The sequence below is a fragment of the Poecile atricapillus genome, chromosome 1 (genome assembly GCF_030490865.1).
Source record: "Poecile atricapillus isolate bPoeAtr1 chromosome 1, bPoeAtr1.hap1, whole genome shotgun sequence".
In the NCBI taxonomy this organism is placed as follows: Eukaryota; Metazoa; Chordata; class Aves; order Passeriformes; family Paridae; genus Poecile; species Poecile atricapillus.
This window is the reverse complement of record NC_081249.1, coordinates 147,684,207-147,706,111: the sequence shown is the minus strand read 5'-3', so window position 1 is coordinate 147,706,111 and position 21,905 is coordinate 147,684,207. Positions and strand designations below refer to the sequence as shown.

General features: G+C 43.6%; 1 protein-coding gene across 10 annotated transcripts; it reads left to right on the top strand.

The window, feature by feature from the left end:
* Window positions 1-20,962, top strand: EXD2 (exonuclease 3'-5' domain containing 2). 10 transcript variants are annotated; one of them, XM_058831039.1, is made up of 10 exons: window positions 1-956; window positions 1,053-5,373; window positions 10,006-10,412; window positions 11,311-11,567; window positions 12,630-12,756; window positions 13,492-13,817; window positions 16,211-16,317; window positions 16,574-16,709; window positions 17,449-17,805; window positions 18,543-20,962. In XM_058831039.1, the coding sequence occupies exons 3-10, from the start codon at window positions 10,074-10,076 to the stop codon at window positions 18,757-18,759; spliced, it is 1,866 nt and encodes a 621-aa protein (XP_058687022.1). In that variant the 5' UTR covers window positions 1-956; window positions 1,053-5,373; window positions 10,006-10,073; the 3' UTR covers window positions 18,760-20,962. The 10 variants fall into 10 exon arrangements, with proteins under 10 accessions (XP_058687022.1, XP_058686990.1, XP_058687036.1 ...); XM_058831007.1 differs by having other exon boundaries at window positions 1-1,194; XM_058831053.1 differs by having other exon boundaries at window positions 1-5,373; window positions 17,449-17,655.
* The last annotated feature ends 943 nt before the right edge of the window (window positions 20,963-21,905 follow it).

Below are 21,905 nucleotides of genomic sequence, written 5' to 3'. Positions count from 1 at the left end.
CTTGTTATGGTTATGATGATTTTTCTTTAGCCAGCCATGGCAGAGAGGTGTTAGACACTCCGCCGCTTCCTGATCCCGCTGGCTCCTCCCCGCTTCCCTCAGCAGCTGATCCTCAGCTGCAGCCCGCGCCTCCCGGCTCGGCTCTAGCGTGGCGCCGCCGCCGGTTAGGTCGCTGCTGGAGCGGCGCGGGGGTACAGACACACTCGCCCCTGCGGGGGGACGGTAACGTTCGCCACTCCGGGGACGGACACTTCGCCACTCTAAGGACTTCCTGGGGCAAGGACAATATTCGTCGCTGCGGAGACTTGCAGGAGATCGGACACACTCGCCGCTGCGGGGACCTTTTGGGACAAGGACGCGTTCGGCACTCGGAGGAGCCGCCGGGGAACGGGTGCACCCGTCACTCGGAGGAGCCGCGGGAGGACGCGTCCCGCCGCCGCTCAGCCGGCCCGGCGGAGTGACCTGCGCCGCCGGCGGCCCCGCGACCGGCACGGAGGTGGCGGTGGGCGGGCAGGTGCTCCCGCCGAGCGGTGAATGGGAAAGGGAGCGCTCCGGACCACGCCCGGCCCGCCTCAAGGCAACGGGCGGGCAACGCGCATGAGGGAAGATGAGGGGAAAAATAGCTCAGGTGCAGGGGCGGTTTGCAGTGGGGCTTGTCCTCTGTAAATGCTGAGTGATTTCTGCGGGAATTTAAAGCATTACGGCTTGAGAATTCAGTTTGGGGTTTTTTTGTTGTTGTTGTGGTTGTTTATGATAGGTATTATGGGGCTATCCGAGGTTTCATAGCTTGCTCTCTCCTGCTCCTTCCCGAGCAACACCGAAAACAGGAGGGCTGCCCCATCACAACTGAGTAGACCTTTTCTGCAGCCCTTGGAAGACTGGTGGAAGTACAGATGAATTTTCTTTCCCTTATCCTGCAGTGTTAACTAGACCCCAAAACGCGGCTAGCTAACCAGGTGGAAATGATCTGTGTTGTCCTTCACTGTAACAATACTCCAACCTTTACCTTACTGGAATAAGAATATCTTTTCTCTTTCACCTGTACCTCTCAGGTAACCTCTGGTGCCATGTAAGGTAACGGGAGTGTCATTCAAAGGGTGATGTCTGTGAGGTGCTGCACAGACCCCCAGTCCTACCTTGCAGCATCTGACTGCATGCTGCCTGTGCACAAAGTCAGCAGCTTGAACCTTTCAAGTCTGTATTTCCTCATGGCACCAGTAGCTAGGGAAGATACAGTTTTGAGAAGGTGAGGTGTATTAGCCTGACCATCCTGGCCATCTTTGTGTAGCCCTACATCTACTAGGAATTAGGAGTCTTCAAACTTTAAAATAAGCCAAGGGAAAAACCATCCCTGACATAAACCATGGTGTGGAAAGGTGACAGTACTATTAGACTGCTGCCATATTCCAGTGACAGCTTTTCCATAGAAACTGAAATTTCATTATAGAAAGTCAGTTAAGTGCTTTGGGTTTCTTCTTGGTTAAGACTGTAGAAAGAGCATCAAATCCTGCCTAAACCAAGCTTTTTATTTGACAGCACTATAGCCTTAATTTTAACACATAATAAAAGTAAATAAAAAACTTTCTCTTCTAACTGTGAATAAAAAAAGAATGTAAGAAGTTACATTAACAGTCTTAACATTAAAAATTAACAATGCTTCACAACTGAAGTGAAAACAGAGCAGTAAATCTCTTCTAATCTGAACTGTACATAAGGGTCTTTTCTAGTTACAGTTGTTGATGGCTAACTATTGCAATGTAACACATCTAGCCACCCTCAATATAGAGAGGCAAAGATGCTGTCCACCATGGTTTGTGTTTTTTACCTTAGCTTCAGACACAGGTAAACTTCAGAGATGCTATAAAATCATATTTTATAGCTCTGTTGCTTGCATCCCATGACATTCTGCACCATTACAATTATATCAGAAACTGTTCCTCACTTCTAAATTCCCAACATGTGGTTCATTTTTTCCCCTTTCCTAAAGTATTGTTCAGGTTAAATATATTTGAATACCTTTGGTTTCTGTACTGAAATAAATATGCAATATAATAAAATCTCCAGTGCTTTTTCTCCACGTTCTGGATCCAGTCTCTAGGAAAGCTGTGTACTTACATGGTTTTGCATAGAAATAAAATTATTTCCTAAGCCCCCAGTTCCAGGATTTTAAAGAAATATTTAACTGAGTTTAGTTTTGTTTTGTTGGGTTGTTGTTTTTGTGGGTTTTTTTTTTTCGCTTGTTTGTTTTTGTGGGGTTTTTTAAATCATATTTCTAAGCAGTCAGAATTTAAAAGAAAAATAATAGCAGACTGACAGTCTGTTCTGCTCAATGACATGACCATATAGGTTAAAAAACTGTACTGGTAAGCATTCTTTTCATTCTGATTCCTTTCTTTGAATTAATTTTGAATATAATATCTAAGGAACTTATCATAGGCTATACAAGTAATATCTTCCTTGGAAAACAACAGGTTGCTGTGTTAATAAAGCCAGAGTGCTATTATCTCTCCAAAGCACATACACTGTTGTCCTGAGTCATACCGAAGTAGCATCAGTGAAGCATCTTTGTCTACTTTCAAAGGAACATTCTGCAGCTTGCAATGGAATTGATGTACTGACAATAGTTAGTCAAACAGACCAAACTTCATCAAGTTGCTGTTCTGGGGGACATGTTAGCGTGAGGGGTTGTCACAGACCAAGTTGGATGGAGCTTGGCCAGACTGAAAGGACATAGGAAGCCAGACTCTGTCTGTATATACTGTTTGAGCTGCTTAATTCTGTAGGATGTTTATAGTCTACTCCATGTCTCAAAAGTAGCATGAAATCAAGCACAGCAAATGTCTTGACTGGTATTTCAACAAGTAGGCAACAGAGTGGAGGAGTTAACTGGAAAGGAAATTAGAGATAATGAGCAGGGTGATGACTTGCTGTAGATGCCCTTGTAAATGAAGGTAAGTAAATAATGTTTACAGAAGAGAGAACTAGGAGAATCCTTCAAATAGAGAAGTGATGTGGTTAGAGTAATGATCTATGTAAACAATCTTGGGTTGCAGTTTCAGAGTTGTTAATTCCAAGGTTGTGCAGAGCCCAGTCTCTCAGCAGTACTAAATTGATGTCGATGGCGTATGGCCATGGTGTCACATTGCTCTCATATTAGCTTCTGTCCATGCTACAGAATTTCTGTTTTGCTTCTGGAAGGATTGGCAATAACTGATCATGGTTTACTGTCTGCTGGTACAAAGTTAGCTCTTCAACATTTTTTTCTGAACAGATTTGAATTGGGAGAATCAGTTAAATTGCATTAATTGTTTCCATTTGATGGCTGTGATGTATTTGATCATTCATAGGAGTCCTACAGTCAGCTTGTGTCACAGTTGTCAGACTGTGGCATTTCCAGTGGCCAATGCCTTTTGTCTTAGGAACTGTGTTGGTTAATGGGTTAATGCTGGGTGGAGAGGTATTTGGACAGTCTTTGTCTATCAGCAAGAGAACAAGGGTCTTAGCTGCAAGGATGGATCAAAGGACTGTTTTGGAGCTGCCACATGGAAGCTGGAAAACAAGTTTTATATACCCTGGGTGCTAGGATCTAGAGACATTTCAGTCAGACCTGACAGTTGACAAGCTTGAGTGGCAGGTAAATTGGTGATGCTATCCACAGATACAAAGAAGATAATAAAAGGGCTTTCAGGGAAGAGTTCTAGCTCTGCTGAGCTCTAATTTCCTGCTAGTCATTCACAGAAGAGAGAAGACTGTGTTTTGAGTTTGGATAGGGGGAGGTATCTCATCTGAAATACAAATAAATTAATATCTCTCTGCAGATGATGTATTGATCTGCTCCTTTCCCTAGAGCTAACTCAAAGATAATGTAGGAGGATAACAGAAGGATATGGCTCTCTGAGAGTCTGTCAAACACTAGGAACAAAGTCTTAAATAGGTAAAAAGTATGTAAGTGAAGCACGGTTGATTGTATCAGGTGAGAAAGGATGAGAGTTAACTACTCTTTTTGGGGTTCTGTTGAGCCTTTGATTGGCTTTGGTTAATCCAGAGTGGAAACTGAGACATTTGGACACAGATAGCTGGATGTCTATGGAGTGAGTCAGAGAGAGTGAATGCATAATTAGGAAAGTGGAACTGAGTCAAAGGCTTTTATTTGTTTATTTATAACAATATTTTTTATTTTTGAGGGGAAACAGAAAGAGTAAACCAAGAAGACCACATAATATTTTAGCCATATAATTTTTTTAAAAAATAATTTTGCTTGTGTAATTTATTCCCTCTAGTGAAAATTTGGTGGCTTCTGGGCTTTTCTCCTTTTGCTAACTTTCATAGATCAGAAAGATAGGAAAAACAAGGATTGTTTTCTCAAATGTCTCCCCTTGGGACTTGCAGTTCTGCTATGTAGGTTTAACATGCAGCTAAGCCAATCTAATGATTTATGGCCACTGAAAGGTGGCTTTATTTTTTTGTGGTTCTATGTTCTGTCCTTTTCTTTATGCTGATGCTGCTACTTATTCAACTTGCTTGTCTGCCATGTGTTTATTTTGCTCATGGAAGTGTCCCAATGAGTGCCAAAATCAGCACAAGCTAGTCTGGAGTGCCCAGTTGGGAGATTAGTTTTGGAGATGGGGGATGTCGTATTCTTAGCAGCCATAAACTGTGAGGCTGACTCAGAGTGCCTTCTGTACTTAACTACTGGGGTAAGATAAGCAGCTCTTCAAGAAATGGAATAGTGAAATTCCTCTCTGTTTCTATATAAGCAATGAGAAGAGTTGGCAGTTAAGGAAGAAATACGTTGATGATGATCAATGTTAATACAACTCATCCCCATGGGATTATCTGGCATTTTACAGCTCTGAGTTTTTTTCAGATTCTTTGCAAAACCTGCAAACTCTGTCAGTGAGCTACCTCCAGTGAGCTACCACTGACTCATCTTTTGGCTTAGGATGTAGTTTCACTGAGATCTGGCTGTACGATGACTTAGTACAAGGAGTTAAACCAGAAGAATACCCAGTTTTTGCTGGGATAGCTTTCTGCTCATTTAATTCCTTGAATCAAGCAGGCACCAGTATTTGCAGAATTGAGGCTGGAGAAGAATGCTGACAGGTCGAAGGGGGAAGCAGAATTGTCTTTTCAACAGAAGCTAAACCTTCTATCCATATCCACCTTGTTGCAGTGCGAGACTTCACCTTTAGGACGTGGCTTCACAGTTGATTGAAACTGATCTCATTCTGACTTCTCTGGAAAGAAACCCTACTGCCTTCCTGGTATCAACCCTGTTAAAACAAACCCTGCTCAAAATGGCTTGTTTGCATATGTAGTCATGGGGTTACTAGCATCGACAGAAGGAGGATAAATCACATTAGGAGATGAAATGTGAGTTTGGCTTTTTTCTGTAGCTTGGGATGGGGCCCCAAAGAGAGTGTTATTAATGAGCTAGTGGGGACTACATGCAGCTCTCTGCTCATTGTCTGCTACCAGCAATTTAAGTCTTCACTGGAGCCTCTCTCCTTTGATATTCCACGATCATTGATTTTCCTTTGAACACTGACTCATTTACCCTAGTCTTCTCCCTCCTAAAGGATGAGCTAATGTCATTATAAAAATAATTCTTTTTTCTGTGATCAGCAGAACAAGTGAAGCCTGGTTTCCTATGGATTTGTCCTGATGTGGTACTGCTGTGCGGATTCTTGTATGTATATTAAACAGTGTCTGCACATGCTTACCATTTTATCAGTGACAGCTTTATTAGGACCTGTTTCATCCATTTGGCTTTGCACTTCACTTAAGTTACCTTTGTACAAATTTAGATGGAACTCAGCAATGGTTTAAACTTGTTTCTTTTGGCAAGGAAAGTGGGGGAAGAAATGAGACCCAGAGGCAGAAACACTAATATAGAGTAATTTCATAAGCCTTCTTTCCTTAGGCTATCAGGCTAAGAATTAGTCTTTTGACAGTGACCTCTGCAGAGACTTCAGGCCAGGCTACAGACACAGAAAAGTTAATGTTGCTGTTTACCATGTAAAGGCTTCCAGTTACCTGCTGTAACAGATTTCTTGTAAGTAAGGCTAAGCCAGCAGTTAGCGTTACTCACTTGGTTATCTTCTCATCTTCAGCAATGTCTCTATCAGGTTTTGGGAACTTGTGGTGTAGTTTTTGCTTTGTTTTCTTTGTTGTTGTTTTTGTTGGGCTTTTGTTTTGTGTTTTGTTGTTTTGTTTTGTTGGGCTTTTGGTTTGTTGTTTTTCTTTGCCAGTGTGCACTTATGCATCAGTTGCTTTCATTTATTTTTAATTTAATCTTTATACTTGAATAAATGTAGATAAAAGACAAGATATTGGAGAGACTTGTGGCTTACAGGATTCTAATGTCAGTGATGCCATGAAAAATAATGGCTTTAAGTGCAACCAGGGATATGATCAGAGGATCATACCTGGGAGAAAAGCTAGCAGCTTCTCTGTGAGATTTTCGCTGTGTAATAAATATTGGGGTTTTTATTGCAATTTTCTCTGTTGTAAATTTACACTTCTATTACTTTATCAACTAAAATAAACAACCTGTAAGAGGAAAACCGGCTATTTCAGATTTCTGGGTGGATGCCAGTTTATTACAAAGGGGCCAGTTTGTTACAAAGGGTCCACCTGCAAACAGCCTTTGCAGATTTGTTCAGTATTCTGTGCTTATCTTGAGCTCTGAGAGTTCTCTTAAGGATGCCTTGCCTACCCCACAGTAGGGCAGCTGGATCCTGGAGCCCAGCAGCATCATCTTCTTGGTTCTTTTTCCAATCACTTGGGTCTTGAAATGTCTGCTCTGTCCCCAGGTGTTACCTTTTTTCCTTGAACTAGTTTATAGATGGATCAGTTCCATGATTTTCTGACCCTGTCATTCCAGAAATGTGCATGCTGGAGCAAGGGAGCAGGGAGTGAGCAGTCAGTCACAGATACAACAGGAAGTGTGGGACTATCTGTCCAAGTGGTAATCCAGGTTTATGCTAGATTCCAGTGATCATACAAAACAAAGCACTGTACCTTGAAGGATATGTGTAAAGGGAAGAGAGAGGGAGAGAAACAGGCAGAACATGTCCCTCTGACTGTGGGAACTCAGATATTGCCAGACACCCCCAGCATTCTCTCCTGAGCATGTACATGATGCAGTTCTCTGAGCACAAGTCAGGTGAGAAACTTCATAGTGCTGGCCCCTACTTGGTGACCTGCACTTCAGCTGGTCAGCTGTGTCTGCTGCATCAGAGCATAAGGGATGGATGGAGAAGCTGGGGCCAAGCAGGCCTTCCCTCTAGAGAAGAATGAACCAGAGACAAGATGTGAGTTACTGCAGAGAAATTGCAATGCTTTGTAACTCAGTGAATTAATATAAAAATGGATAAAAATTTATTCACTGTAGATCAAGACTGAGAGGTTTTGCACAAACACGATACAGAAGCTGTAACTCTAAGGTATAAAGAATTTGTACATTCAAAATACAGATGCAAGTAAATGGAAAACAAAACTCTGATCCTACCCCCAGCACCAGTGACATTTGATATGGCTACATCATGCTGGCATAGATCAGGTCATTAGAACAAGTAGCTGCTTAACCTTTAATAGCATTGTCATCTTATTTCTGATAAGGAGGGCCTTCTTTGCTCAGAAAAGTGTTATTCTGGAAATCACCTATGTTCCTTGTGAGTTATCACAATGTCTGTACCTCCTTCCTCAGTTAAGAAAACGGGGAAAATAAAGACGAGTTACAGACTGAAAAAAATACTGCTTCTATAGGAGATTTTTGCCAATGCCAGCCATTAGCTGCTTTGTTGCACTCTTTGGACAATGTGTCTGCTAAATACCAAGTCTTTCCTAGGGAGATCCTCCTACCCTGATGACTACAAGTGACAAAGTTAAAACAAAATTTGATGCTGTCAAATTGTTAAATTGATTTCACACAGCATTTTCAGTGGGTTCAGTCTCTAATTCAAATAGATCCAGCTAGGTGGAATTCTAACAGCACGAAATCTGGGAGATACCGGGAATTGCAAAGGAATTTGAAGAAATTGAGTGCTCGGATCCTCTCATTTGCAATGGAGCTAGGACTGAAAACTTGTTTGCTTTTTAACAGTGATGATCTCAAGCGGTGATGATCGTAACCCTGAATACAACAACTGCCTGTATACTCACTGTCCAGGTTTTGTGGTGTCACACTTGTAACGTTCCTCTTTCTCCACACACACGGGGGGAATAATCGCTTGTCATGACCATTCCTCTGTTAATTTCTTAATATTTCCATTTGATTTGTTCCCTCTTTGTTTTCTTCCAGTGTGCCGCTTTGGAGGTGGCTGCGATTTGCTATTTATTGTCCTGGCTGCCTTTGTTCTTTACTTCCCATTCTATTCCGCCCCTCCTGCCCCAGGGGCTCCCCGGTGCTCTGCGTGTGGGTGACTTCACACCCGCTGCGGCTCGCTCCTCAAGCCCTCCCTAGTGGCAGAGAACAAACCGCACTTTTCACTCCAGAAATCTCTTTTTTTAAAGAGCTGGCTTTCCAGTGTTCTGGCCAGCATTTTGCCCCGGCTGAAGGCACGTTGGCGCCCGCCCAGTGACACAGACATCCCGCCACTAGCTGCCGTACAACATGGCGGCGCCCGCCGCCCACTCGTACCGCCGGCACAGAGGAAGCGTCCGCCACTCTAAGGCTCCCGGTGTGTGTGTGGCGACTGCCCCGCGGGGCGTTCCTGCAGCCGGACGCAGCTGTTCCGCGGGACGCAGGCAGCGGGCGGATCGGTGGGCGCCCGGCGGGGCCGCGGGCGGGCGGCGGGGCCGGGCGCGGGGGAGAGGCTGCTGCGCGCATCCCGGAGAGGCGGCGGCCGCAGGTGCGCCGGTGCGCGGTCCGGTGCGCCCGCGGCCTCCCGCATGCTGGCTCCCGGCGTCCGGGCCTCTTCCCGGGGTAGATAACCGCGACCGAGCCTAAAGCGGGCAGAACCTGGTACTGGGGGGAGCCGCGGACGCCCCGCCTGCCGCCATCCCGCCGGGCCTGGCAGCGGCCCGGAGGAGTTCGGCTGGGGTCCCGGGCCCACCCCGGGCCCTGGCGCGCCGCTCCCGCCGGGGCTGAGCGGGGGCAGGGGTGTCTTACTGGGGCTTTTCCTGGCCCGGAGGGAGATCGGCACAAGGATCACAGGCATCCCCCGGCTGCCAGAGGGGTAGTGGCTGTTGGACCGAGGCAGAGGCCGTCGCTGCGGGCCCGGTGTTGGCGCTCGGATTACGGGGTGGCAGCGAATGACCTGTTGCTTCGAGGGCCCTCAAGCAGGTGCCCGGGCAGTGCTCGGGGTGCTGGGAGCGGCTGTGCAGGGCTGCAGTAGCATCGACACCCCAACTTCTGCGTGTGGGGAAGAGTGTGTGGTGAGGAGAGCCCTTTAGAAACAACGTGGTGGGTTGGGGAGGTAGCGATGGAGGGACAGGATTGATTTCAGTTTATTCAGGAGGTACTAAGCTTCTGTATGATTGAGGGACAGCTATGTTAAAAATAAGATACTGCTGCTTTAGGGCTTTTCAATGCCTGAAGAGCCATTTGACCCTGGTACGGATGTGAATGTAATGGGCAAATGCCTGTTATTTACTAACGCGTGAACGAACATGCTTATTCTGCAGCAGTTTCATTTTGGCCTTGTTTAGGTTGATCTAGTTACAAACTGAACTAAAAGCTGTTGATAATAACCGTGACTAGTTTATTTTTTGAATAGCAGAGTTTGTGGAAGCACTTAGTTGCACCAGTGAAATTTAATGGATTCCCTTTAAGGTTTTTAGTCGTATGGTCAACAATAGCATTTGGTCTCCTCTTCCTGCCCAGTCCAGCAGGAATCTGTCTACAGGTACCCAGTCTATCAAAGTGGGACCCAGACCTTTTTCCTGTCAGGATCACAAGTTGTGGCTAGAACCTCGTTATGATATCATTGCATGTGTTTAATATCTCTAAACACATTTCATTAAGTTGTCTTTAATTTCTTCTTTTATTTTTCTCTGCAGGCCATGATGAAATCCCACAATGCCATTTTGAGAGGGTGAGGTGAAGGGGGAGAAAAGGGCAATAAAAAATGGCCAAGCAAACAGCCGTGACGATTACTTTGGCGACCCTGCTGGGTGTTGCACTGGGGGGCCTGGTTTTGTGGAAAGCGACCCAGCGTCGGAAAGGAAAAACACGCTGTAGTAGTCAGCAAGAGGAAGCAACAGTGAAGTCTGGAGATGAGAAACTCATTAAGGCAGAGGATAAGAAGGTGCTTTCCTTCTTCAGATCTCCCACCTTTTTCTGGTTAGAGAGGACCCTTGGTGCAGACATAGTAATAGTTTCAGAGCAGGAGGAGTGGGATCATGTTGAACCATTGCTGAAGAAGGAGCTGGAGAAGTGGCCGGTTCTTGGAATTGACTGTGAGTGGGTGAGTGATCAGGAGGTGCCTCTCCTTCCTTTATATTTCAAATTGCATGGGGAAATCATTGAAGGTGGGGCAATTCCTTTGCTTAAACAGATACCACAGGCCTGACTATTGAAACTGTGATTGTCTGTCATGATAGCAGTGAAGAAGCTGCTAGTTTTGATTCTTCTTGTGTTTAAACATGCTAAGTTGTTAATTCACCAGATGTATTTGTTTACTGAGTTCCTGTGATAAATCGACTTTACTAAATACAGTAACAGTTGTATGGCCAAATATAGCACTATGTATTTTGTTTAATATCCCTTTAGAAGTAGCTTGGGCTTACATAATTTTAAATCCAGTTACGTATTTAAGAAAAAATGTCTTAAGAACGTTAAATTCAAAAAGTAGTATAATGTTGATATATAAAACTTATTGGGGCAACCAGAAAGTTCCTCTTCTGCTTGAACATTTGCATGTGAGATATCTCAAACAGCCTTAAAGTAATTTATAGAGCCTGGCTTTGCCATTGTTTTGACTGGAAATTTATTCACCCCCCCAGTCATTAGTGTAAGCCACAGTTAAACAATATATTTACCATAAACATTTATATAGTGGGTGGCTTTGTGCTGATGTAGATTCAAAAATGTTTCTGATTTCTTCCACCAGCTCAGCTAGGAAGGGGAAGGGTGAAAGGGGGAAAGATTCTCTTGTGGGAATGTGGCAAGAAGTAGCTTGAGGACAGTAATATTGTGAAAAAGACCACATAACTTGCAGTGAATTTTTAGAGACATGTAACAATACTTGACTGTGTAAACTGATAAGTATTTTCTGCTTTTAGTAGCCTTTTTTGCCATTTGCTTCAGTTCCAGTATTACTAATAATATGGTGTCCTGGGCTCTCATTTTTGATTTCATTACAGGTATCTGTGGAGGGAAAAGCAAATCCTGTATCCCTGTTACAGATGGCTTCTTCCAGTGGCCTCTGCATTCTTGTTCGGTTGCCCAGGCTTGTTGCCAGTGGCCAGACTCTTCCAAAGACCCTGTTGGACATCATGGCAGATAGTGCTGTGTTGAAAGTTGGAGTAGGATGCTGGGAAGATGCTTGCAAATTGCTTCATGATTATGGCCTTCCAGTCAAAGGGAGCATGGATCTCCGGTATCTAGCCATGAGACAACGGTAAGTGCCTGAAGACAGAGGTGGGTCTGTTTGAGGCATCATGTGAGTTGGAAATATTTCTTAGGTGATTTGCAAAAGCTGAATGATATCAGGCTGGTATGTCTGGAATTCTTAGGGTGGCTTTAGAGAGTGGGCATAGATAGCTGCAGCCCAGGAACATTTATGTCATGCTTCTATTCTGTGGTCTTAATGGAAATGAAATCTTCGTGAGGATTTCATTTGCTAGTTGTGTCCTTTAGTCTTCTCTCATAGACTGATACCTTTGTGGGCTTGTCTGTGTATCATGCTTCAGTTTTTAAGAAGTCCAGGCACAGTGATATAATGCAGTGAGAGTGAACACTGTGTCAGCAGATGTTTGAATATACTGCCTAGAAGTGTGTGTTAAGTGTGCCCAGGGCACATAAGTGGAACTGTTAAATTTCAAGATTTCTTGAAAAATTACTAAATAAATAAGTTCAAATTTTCTCTTTTAATAACAATTCTTTTATGGAAAGGTTACACTTGTGATGCCATTTTCTTATCTTTCACTCTTCCTAAAACAAAATGTTTTACTTGCAAATATTCCTCATGTACAGTTATATGTGTGCTGGGGTGTGGTGTTAGTGATCTGGGCCGTGGGTTTGCTGACCTGTTGGTGCCTTTTTAGCATTGAGAATGGACTTCTTGTCTCTGGTGGCCAGGATTCTTCCGAGTCATTCCTGGTTCTTGGGCTTCTCATGAATCCCTGGGACAATACGTACATCACTGTATGATGGACCTCTTTAGTTCAGAAGTGAGTAGTAGATCAGAGTCAAACACTTCAGCCTTAAATGTTACTAGCTCCTAGCCTTGCCTGCTTTGCATATTGCAGACACGAGATAACTACTAAATCTAGAAAGAACATTTTAGTAGAGGGGAGGGAGAGGGCCTGTAAAGCTGACAAGCGATAGTGTGACAGTGTGCTTGTTGTTTGAGTCATGCATCATGTGTATTGTGTTCTCGCAGGTTCAGGCTGTATGAGGCCATCTCAGTGTATAGTTTCATTTTTAATATGTTTATTTCACTTTCTTTGTTGAACTGCAGGAAGGATCTACTTCACAACTGCCTTAGCCTTAAGTCTTTAGCAGAAAAAGTCCTGAACTTCCCACTTGACAAGTCTCCTCATGTGCGTTGCAGCAACTGGGAAGCAGAAGAACTGACACAAGATCAGGTGTGTTCTCCACTTCAACTTAACTGTTTCGGGAGGAAAAGTAACCTTCTTAGTTGAAAAAGAGGGAGATCTGAGCCTATTCAGATTATACCTCAAAACCTTATGTGTGACAGGGCCTAAAGTTAATTTCAGGCTCACTGCTTACATTTCCCTCCTTTTCCATGAAGATAATTTTTTTGCTATTCTCCCTGGATTCTTTACCCTTGTTTTCCTTTAGTCCTGAAAGATATGTGAGGAAAGATACTTTGAAGAAATGTTTCCAAGACCTGACCTTTTCATTATTTCCTTCAGTCTGTAGCAGTCTGCAGTATTAGAGAGATACTGGAAATCTTGTTCACCTTCTTTAGACCATTGTTGTTTTCCCTGACTTCTTTAGTCGAGCTGTACATGCCTTCACAAGTAGTGACCAGCAGAGGGAGTGACAAGACAAAAAAAACATGCTGAATACTCAGCCGCTGTGTCAAAAGGGAACTTTTTATGAGGGGGGGATTGGTGAGGTTGGAGGATATCTGACCTAAATATATTTTCAGTCCCTTGCAGTTCTTGGGGGCACTACCCCAGGGTAGTGGGATGTGATGATGTTACAAAAGTGCCTCTCAACTGGCAAAACTTCTCATGTGAACTTCAAAAGGAAATGAATCGAGCTTCTGGTTTTACTGTACCTTGTGCTAAAGACTGATAACATTGGGAGTATTTGCTGTTTGTCATTATCTTAATTTCTGTGCTTTTCTGCAGGTTCTCTATGCTGCTAGGGATGCCCAGGTCTCAGTGGCTCTATTCTTCCATTTGCTGGGATTTGCCAGCCTCCCTGATACGTCTGAAGGTGAAAACTCTCTCACTAATTGGGAGAAAGTACAGGGTAAATGCCAGGGCTTGGTGGATATCCCATTTAGAGGAAGGAAGAGTGGCAGCACAGGAGAGGAGAAGAGTGGAGAGGTACGTTCCCCTCAGAAAACAAAGAATCGGAAATCTTGGGTGAATGGCCAACCCTCTGGCAATCAGCAAATGAGAGATCCACGGAGACAGAAGCGAAAGCCTCTGGGTGTGGGATATTCTGCACGGTGAGTATGTGAGCACATCTTACTCTTTGTATCGCATACGGAAAACCCTGAGTGTTGCCTCATGCTCTAGTCATTAAACAAAGTAGATTGTGTGAACTAGGAAAAGGAACACAGAACCTAGCAGTCAGGGGGTCATATCCTGTTTCTGTTTTCCTCATTTTCCTCTAGGTGGTATTGAAAGTGGGAGCACTTAGATCTGTACTTAGATCATGAACAAGTTGAGGTGTTGTCTTTAAGTTTTTCCCTTCTTTCCTTCCTTCCCCTGTGGAAGCATTAGCCAGAGAGCAGAGTCATGGCAGTTGGCTTTCCAGGTGTTATTCTTGGGTATCCAAGGTGTCCTGAGCAGGGCCAGGAGTTGGACTCAATGATCCTGATGGATCCCTTCCAACTGTTCTATGGTTCTGTGATTCTGCTACTCAAACAGCTGTGCCCTGTCTTCTCCAAGGAAAAGATGGCAAGTGCACAGAGCTTCTCCTTTCATCAGGATCTGCCTTGTGGACTGTTGCTTGTCCTTTGCTGTCTCATGTCTCCATGGCCACAGAGATGTCAGGGCTGAAAGCTGAGGTTAGCAGGGGTAAGACATGGTATGTGAGGTGCCAGAGGGCACAGGAAGGAGCAGCCTGTGGTAGCGGCAAAGCAGTGCCCTTCTGTGTTGGCCAGGGGGCAGGGGGAGAGAATAGTTCTGCTTTGGCCCTGCAGAGGCAGCTGTTGCTGGATTCAGGATTATCATCCTTGCAGGCGGTTTATTGGAGTGAATCCTTAAATTTTAGTGGGCTTTTGCTAATAAGAGTTCAGTTGTTTTTAAATGAAAAACAAGTTGGAAAAGTCACTTCAAGCTCAATGCAGTGGAAGATGTGGGATATCTATATGTTTGGTTTTGGTCGGATACAATCTAATAAATTTTATCACTGGACATAACTAAAATTATACGTAATTATCACTAGGAAATAAATACATTTTTGTATTTGTATTTTTTCCTTTTTAAGGTTATTGGATTAGCAACAGAGAAATTTTAGTGTAATCAATAGTATTGATTTCATTAGCAGTGATTAACAGTATTGTGTTTTACAGAGCAAGTCCCTCTTTTTTTTAATTTTTTTTTACTTGGAGACTGTGTAATACAAAATGGAAGGACTATGTCTCATAGGAGGATAAAAATTTAAACAAAATTACATTCCAAGATAAATTAAGATCTCCCCCATATATGTTTATTTATTTTTGGTTTTTAACTGTGCTTGACTTCATGAGAGATATGTAGACTCACTGCTTTTTTCAGTATTTACAGCAATGTGGCTCTGGTCTGTAATAAGACAGTGGATGTGGTTTTGAAAGTCCTTTTTCACTCTTCCTTTCTGTTTAATTCTGTTTAATTTTAATGTTTATTCATTTAGAGTTGGGAAGTACTGAAATTACAGTAACTGAGTTGAAGTGTTGATGCTCAGTGGAAGGAAACCTCGTGTGTCTTCTGTTTTCCCCTCACAGACCTCAGAAGAAATAATTTTTTTTGATTACATAGCCTGTGAATCAACTTTGTTAGCTGGTAGAGCCCTGCTGAGTACTAAATTGTACAATCTCACCGTAGAGAGGAAAGGAAACTTTTCTGCAGTATGTTGTGATATGTCTGGCCAGTTCCTCCCAGGTCCTCTCTGAGCCCAGCCTGCTCCATGCTTCAGTTTTGTTTGAAGGAGGTTGACAGAGTAAGGAAATGTTTTCTGCAGAACAGAGCCCTTCCACGTACTGCCACAAACTGCCAGAGACTGCTCAAGCAGGACTTCTTGTCACTGTCAGAGGTTGGGGCCTGCCTGTGTTTGAGGGCACCAGCTCAGCTTTGTTGTTCTCCTGAACTCATGTGTTCAAGTTCCCAGTGCTGCAAGAGCGTTTTTGGACCATTTCTCTTGGGTGAATAAAGTAATTGCTATTCACACTAAATTTTAGAAAAATTTTCATAATAAAACATTAAAATCTAGGCTTAGGCAGTTGATCCTTGAAACTGCCTTGCCTGTAAGTTGATGCTTACTCTTAAGATCTTACTCTTAAGAGTGCTCATCATCCTTTGTGACTTCAATTCTCTTTTGTTTTCTAATTAATTTTTAAAAAAATGCTGTCTTAATTGATGGCATCTCTTGAAAATTGGGATTCAGGAGTTAGAATTCTGTTGGCAGCAGGAGAGCAAAGATACCTTAGAGTCAGTTGGTGAACCCTGGATAGATTTTCAGATGTACTTCCCTGAGCAGCAGCCTGGGGAGTGTCTCAGCAGCCTCAAGTTTGTGTTTAAGGGTACTCCTGTGATTCAGAGGGAGCTGCCTGAACTGCAGTGGCACACAGGGTTATAGAAAGCTCTGGGGTTTTTTGCATGCTATTATAGCTGCTGTAATACTGCCTTTGTTTCATAGAAAATCTCCATTGTATGACAACTGCTTCCTGCATGCACCAGATGGACAGCCCCTGTGCACTTGTGATCGCAAGAAGGCTCAGTGGTATTTGGACAAGGGGATTGGAGGTAGGCATACCAGTTTTCCTGTTAGTATTTGAAATGCAGCTCTCTCTCCCCCTCTCTCCCCCCTGTCCCCCTCTGCCACCTCTCCCCTCTCTCTCTCTTCTTCCTCTTCTTCATAATGGAGCATGAATTTTTTTGCATCCTTTTTTATTGGAGGTACTGCTGGCAATTCACTAGGATTCACTTACATTGTAGCATTGTTATTTTAGCTTTTCAATACAATTTGTCTTGAATATTTTCTTTGCCTTTATCCTTTTAGAGCTAGTTAGCACAGATCCTTTTGTTGTGAAGCTGCGGTTTGAGCCTTCAGGACGTCCTGAATCTCAAGTTGATTATTACCTGACAGTCAAGGAAAACCTCTGTGTTGTGTGTGGCAAGCGAGAATCCTATATCCGGTGAGTTGTTTAGTGGGTAGGAGAAAAATGCATCTTCTAGAATAGGACTGAAATCTGCATCAAGTTTGGTATCCAGAAGTTTGGTTAGTGGCCTGAAACATTGTGCTTGCTCATGTCCTGGATGGTACACTGTTTGAGTGCTCTGCAGTTGTTTGGCTGTGTGAGACACTGAAGAGACCAGCCTTTCCTCTTACAGAGGCAGGAGATATTGATCCCAGGAGAGATCAAAGCATATGGAACTTGCATGTGCTGCAGTTTGAGTGATGGGGGCAGCAGTGTGCTGACACACATTGGGTGGGTGGCATCCCCTCCGAAAAGAGCAGTACTGTTCCTTCCACTACTTAATCCTTTATTTTTGAAAAGTTTAGGTGAGCCTAAAGCTCATGAGATCAAAAAAAACCAAGGTTTTTCTCTTTGTCTTTTTGGCTGCTACTGATTAGTAGAGAAGTGTACTTCTCATAGTGCATTACTTGATTTTTTATTTTTTCTTTTACAATATGAATCTTTAATTGAAAATGATAAATTTTGGAAAGGAAAAAAGAGAAATGCAGAAAATCTCGAGAGAGAACTACAAATGAAAATAATAAAAATAATCACTTTCTGTGATTTATGTGTCCTGGTAATCTTTGCTTACCTGGACTTTTAGTTTTAGTTATCTCTTTCTGGGGCAGGAAGAGAAGGAACTGGGGAGCAGCAGCTCCAGACAAATGCAATGAGCTGTCTGTTTTGTCTTCTCTAGGAAGAATGTTGTTCCTCATGAATACAGAAGACACTTCCCCATCCAGATGAAGGACCACAACTCGCATGACGTGCTCCTGCTCTGCACATCCTGCCATGCCATCTCCAATTACTATGACAACCACCTCAAGCAGCAGCTGGCCCAGGAGTTCGGGGCTCCAATCGGCTCCGAGGAAGGTGTGCGTCTCCTGGAGGACCCTCTGCGCAGGCAAGTGCGCTCGGGGGCGCGAGCCCTGCTGAATGCAGACAGCCTGCCTGAACCCCGAAGGGCAGAGCTGCTGCAAAGCATCAAGGACTTCTATAACTCAGACACAGTCACTCCAGAGATGCTCCAGGCAGCAGCTGGTCTGGAAACCAGGTATAGCAAGCCCATGTAGGCTGGATGTAAGGTTTTTAGTCATTTATACTGCATTCCTTACTGGTTTTGTTTTTGTTTGTACCCATCTCCCCTCAACCCACCACTGGGTCCTGTCTCTGGACCACAGCTCTTGTCTCTTTCCCACTTTCCCTTCCTCCTCACCAGTCTTCTGATCTTGCTCTCCATCTTCCCCTCCAACGTTTTACACTTCTTCTGAAGGACAGATCAGGAAGAGAGTCTGAAGAACAGTCATATCAGAAGTCTTCTTCACTTTCTCAAAGCCACTAGACAATTGTCTAGTCTCTGCATGAAATGTGTATTTTGTCCTCGTTATGCTTGCTGTTATTTGTAAAGTGCAGATGTTGTAACTCAGAACCCATCCAGGCAGGGAATTCAGTGACAGGCTCAGCACTCTTAGGCGTCGTATGATTCTTGCCTTGAGAAATTTGCAGTCTCCTGAGGAGGTTGTAATGGACCTTAAGAGCTTTGTTTAGTGTTGCTGTAAGGAAGAACACTTTCTCAGTTCAGGGAAACCAGCTTTACAGTATAACTGTGTTGCAGAAAACAGTCTGGCAAAAGCTGAAGCAAAGCTTAAAATTCTCTCTCTTGGTTAGCTTGCTCTTTGTCTTTAAACTCTGCAGCTGAAAGTATCTTCAGTGCCTTGCTGTTCACTGGAGACAGATCTGGAGTCTGACAGTGGGCTTGTGTGAAAATAAATTGTGCTTGTGTCATGGCAGGATCTGCAATGAGAGCTACGTGCCACATGGGCTGAAGGTGGTGCAGTGTTGTGCTAAAGGAGGCCTGCGCTCTCTTATGCAGCTGGAAAGACGCTGGCGGCAGCATTTCTTGGACAGCATGAAGCCCAAGCACCTCCCAGAGCAATGGTCAGTGGACCATAACCATGTGAAGTTGATCCAAAAATATGGGGAGGATCTTCAGATCAAGCTGTCATGAAACTAACTTCCTGGACTCTGGATACTGTCTAATGGACATCTGTAACTGAAGACAGAAAGACAATTTTTATTTCTATGTCTCCACTAACACCTGGGGCCTGGGTTTGAAAAAGGGCAGCAGTAGATCTGCCAGATTTTCCAGTTAGAGTTAAATTTGGCAGTTTATAGAGTTAAATCCCTTGACTTGAACTTTCAGGTTTGGAAGTTTAATCCTAGTTTGTCACTTACTAGTTTGGTGCAAGAGTGATAAGGGAACTTGTCTTCTCAAAGTGACTGTGAAGAACCATTTTCTAGCCCCCAGGATGTCTGATGCCTTCATACCATCTCTCATAATAAAGTGAGTCCAGAGAAAGGCAACAAAAGCACAATAGATGAATGTTTCTGGATGTTCTGACATACATTTGTGCCCTTGACTTTGCCTTGAGAGTCTTGAGGGTCTTCTTGATAAAAATCTTTCTTTTCAGTGCAGTTGTACTTACAGGAGTTCTTCCTAGAGAAGACCTCCTGCCAGAGAGAGATTCCTTGTTTGGAAGAAATGAAGAAACCTTATTTTTTGCAGATTCTGAGCTGTCCCAGCATTGCAGATAGGCCTCAGCAAATTTCCTGGTAGCAGGTGCCTGATGAGAAGTGACACTCTGGCAGTATGGAAATACCCATGCCAAGTCTTTTGTTAAACAGCTTCCAGTAACACAGAGTTTGTAAAAATTGCTTTTCCTAATCCTGCTTGTTTGTCATGACTAGTGTGCAGGGCTGTTACAGAGATGGGGTGGCATAACTCCTGTGACTGGTTTGTTGATATGGAAGGATGCAGGCTCATCAGGAAGAGGAGGCACTGGAGGCGAGGAGGAGGTGTCACCTTCTATGTCAATGATTGGTTGGAGTGCACAGAGCTCCATTTGGAGTGCATGGAGCTCAGCCTAGGGATGGATGAGGAGTCCATCAAGAACTTATGGGTCAGGATTAAAGGGAGGGCAAACACAGGTGACAGGGGGGATCTGCTACTGATTGCCCAACCAGGAAGACTGAGAGGATGAAGCCCTCTATAGGTAAGAGCAACCTCGTGTTCACAAGGCCTAGTCTTCATGGGGGACTGCAGCCACCCCGTATCTGTTGGAGAGGCAACACAGGCGGGCATAAGCAATTCAGGAGGTTCCTGGAATGCATTGATAACTTTTCCAGAAAGCAAACTGCATCATGGGCTGCATCAAAAGAGGCATGACCAACAGGTCAAGGGAGGTAATTCTTCCCCTCTATTCTGCTCTTGTGAGACCACTTGGAGTACTGTGTCCAGCACTGTGGCCCCCAGTATAATAGAGGAAGTCCAAAGGAGGGCTACAAAGATTATCAGAAGGCTGAAGCACCTGTCCTATGACTTCTTACAAGAGTGTGTAGTGATAGTACAAGGATTAGTGGATTTAAACTCGAAGAGGCTAGGTTTAGATTAGGTATTGGGGAGAAATTCTTTGCTGTGAGGGTGGTGAGGCAATGGAAGAGGTCGCCTGAGAAGCTGTGAGTGTCTCATCCCTGGAAGTGTTCAAAGCAAGGTTGGATGGAGGTATGAGCAACCTGGTCTAGTGGAAGGTGGCGCAGTCTGTGGCAGGGATGTTGGAACTGGATGTTCTTTGGAGTCCCAACCCAAACCATTCAGTGATTCTTTGAATACCACTTGGTGAGTACCTTTTCATATCAGAATGAAATAAGGACAGGTATCTCAAAAAGGATGAGAGGAAACAATTTAAAGACCAGAAGCTTTTAAGAGACCTGATCACACGTGGCAAAAAATGGAAAATCTGACGTTTTGTACCTGGATTTGACATGTGTGGTGGTGAGCAGGTTATACTCTCTTCATGCCTGTTTCTGTGTCTCTAAAATGAGACTAATAATACTTAACTATCTCACAAAGGTGTTGTGAGTCTTAAATAACTCATGTTTTTGTAAAATGCTTTGAAAATATGAGCTAGTGTGTGCTAATTGGTGTTGCTGGTTTTTAAGATGTGCTGCTAACTTCATTAAATATTCACGTTTTTTGTCTGGTGCTAGACCTTAGTTAAAGATAACTTTTTAAAACTACACACTCCTTTCTGTAAAATTCCTTTTGATGATTTTGATTGCATGAGATGAGTGTGCTTCTACTGAATGATGAAGCTATGCTCAACTTTTATACGCCTCTGTAAAGAAGTTTCAGTAAAACCCTTATCTTCCCACTGCTGTGTGTAGCGCAGTTGACCCACATAATTTTAGAACATTTGGGCAGAATCCTGGACCTGCTGTGATTGTGGCTGAAACTGTCCCTTATCAGATAATTCAAGAAATTTTACAGGCCAGGGGTAAAAGCACTGTTTGTAGCAGAGATTGTTTGAGATAAGTAGGAGCCATGGAGAGAAATGGTACATTAATGCCATCCCAGAGGAGCTGCAATAGCAGCATGAGGAAATCAAAGGTTCATGATAAATACTACTTATCACAGAGCTGCAAATGAGATAATTTTCATTATAAGGTCAATCTTTTTCCTGTACCATTGGCAAGTCCTAACAAAAAGTCTTCTAGCCAAATGTGGTATGTCTCTGTGCTCATTCACACAGCTGATTATAATCCCAGCACGACCTTCCTGCCTACAGCAGCAGTTTGGATATAACTATTTCTCTCCAAAGCATTTAGAGCATGTGTTCAGATAGTGCTATATCCTGTCTCCATCTGATCGGGGTGTTGAGAGCTCTCCGTGTGACTCAGAAACTCCTTTTCTGTCATCAGGAGTACAAGGTGTCCATTTCACCTCTTTGTTCTGCTTTGTTTTTAGTCCCTTTGTTCTGATATAGGAACTCCTGATCAAACTCTTTAATGGAACCGATTGTCTGACCACAGGGTCAGGTCTTTTCTGTTTCTGAGACTAGAAAGTAATGTGGAGACAAGAACTGGACTGCAGGTCCTCTATTTTTAAGGAGTGAGTCGTATCATTGAAGATGGTTTCTTTCAAATCACTTGTTCAGAAATAGAGACTAGCAAGGAGAACTTCCTTCTCAAATATTTTCTAAGCTAAGATACTTTGTTGTTTGTAAGATATCCTTAACTTGCATAATTTTAATTCAGTCTGAAAGAAGAGGGGGAGCAATATATTTATTACGCAGAAATAGATTTGCTTTATTTTAC

Excerpts from the sequence above, each read along its gene's own strand:
- EXD2 (XM_058831039.1), top strand. The coding sequence starts at position 10,074 with ATGGCCAAGCAAACAGCCGTGACGATTACTTTGGCGACCCTGCTGGGT. Across the intron at positions 10,413-11,310 it reads TTGGAATTGACTGTGAGTGG|GTATCTGTGGAGGGAAAAGC; the intron begins GTGAGTGATCAG and ends ATTTCATTACAG. Across the intron at positions 16,710-17,448 it reads AAGCGAGAATCCTATATCCG|GAAGAATGTTGTTCCTCATG; the intron begins GTGAGTTGTTTA and ends TGTCTTCTCTAG.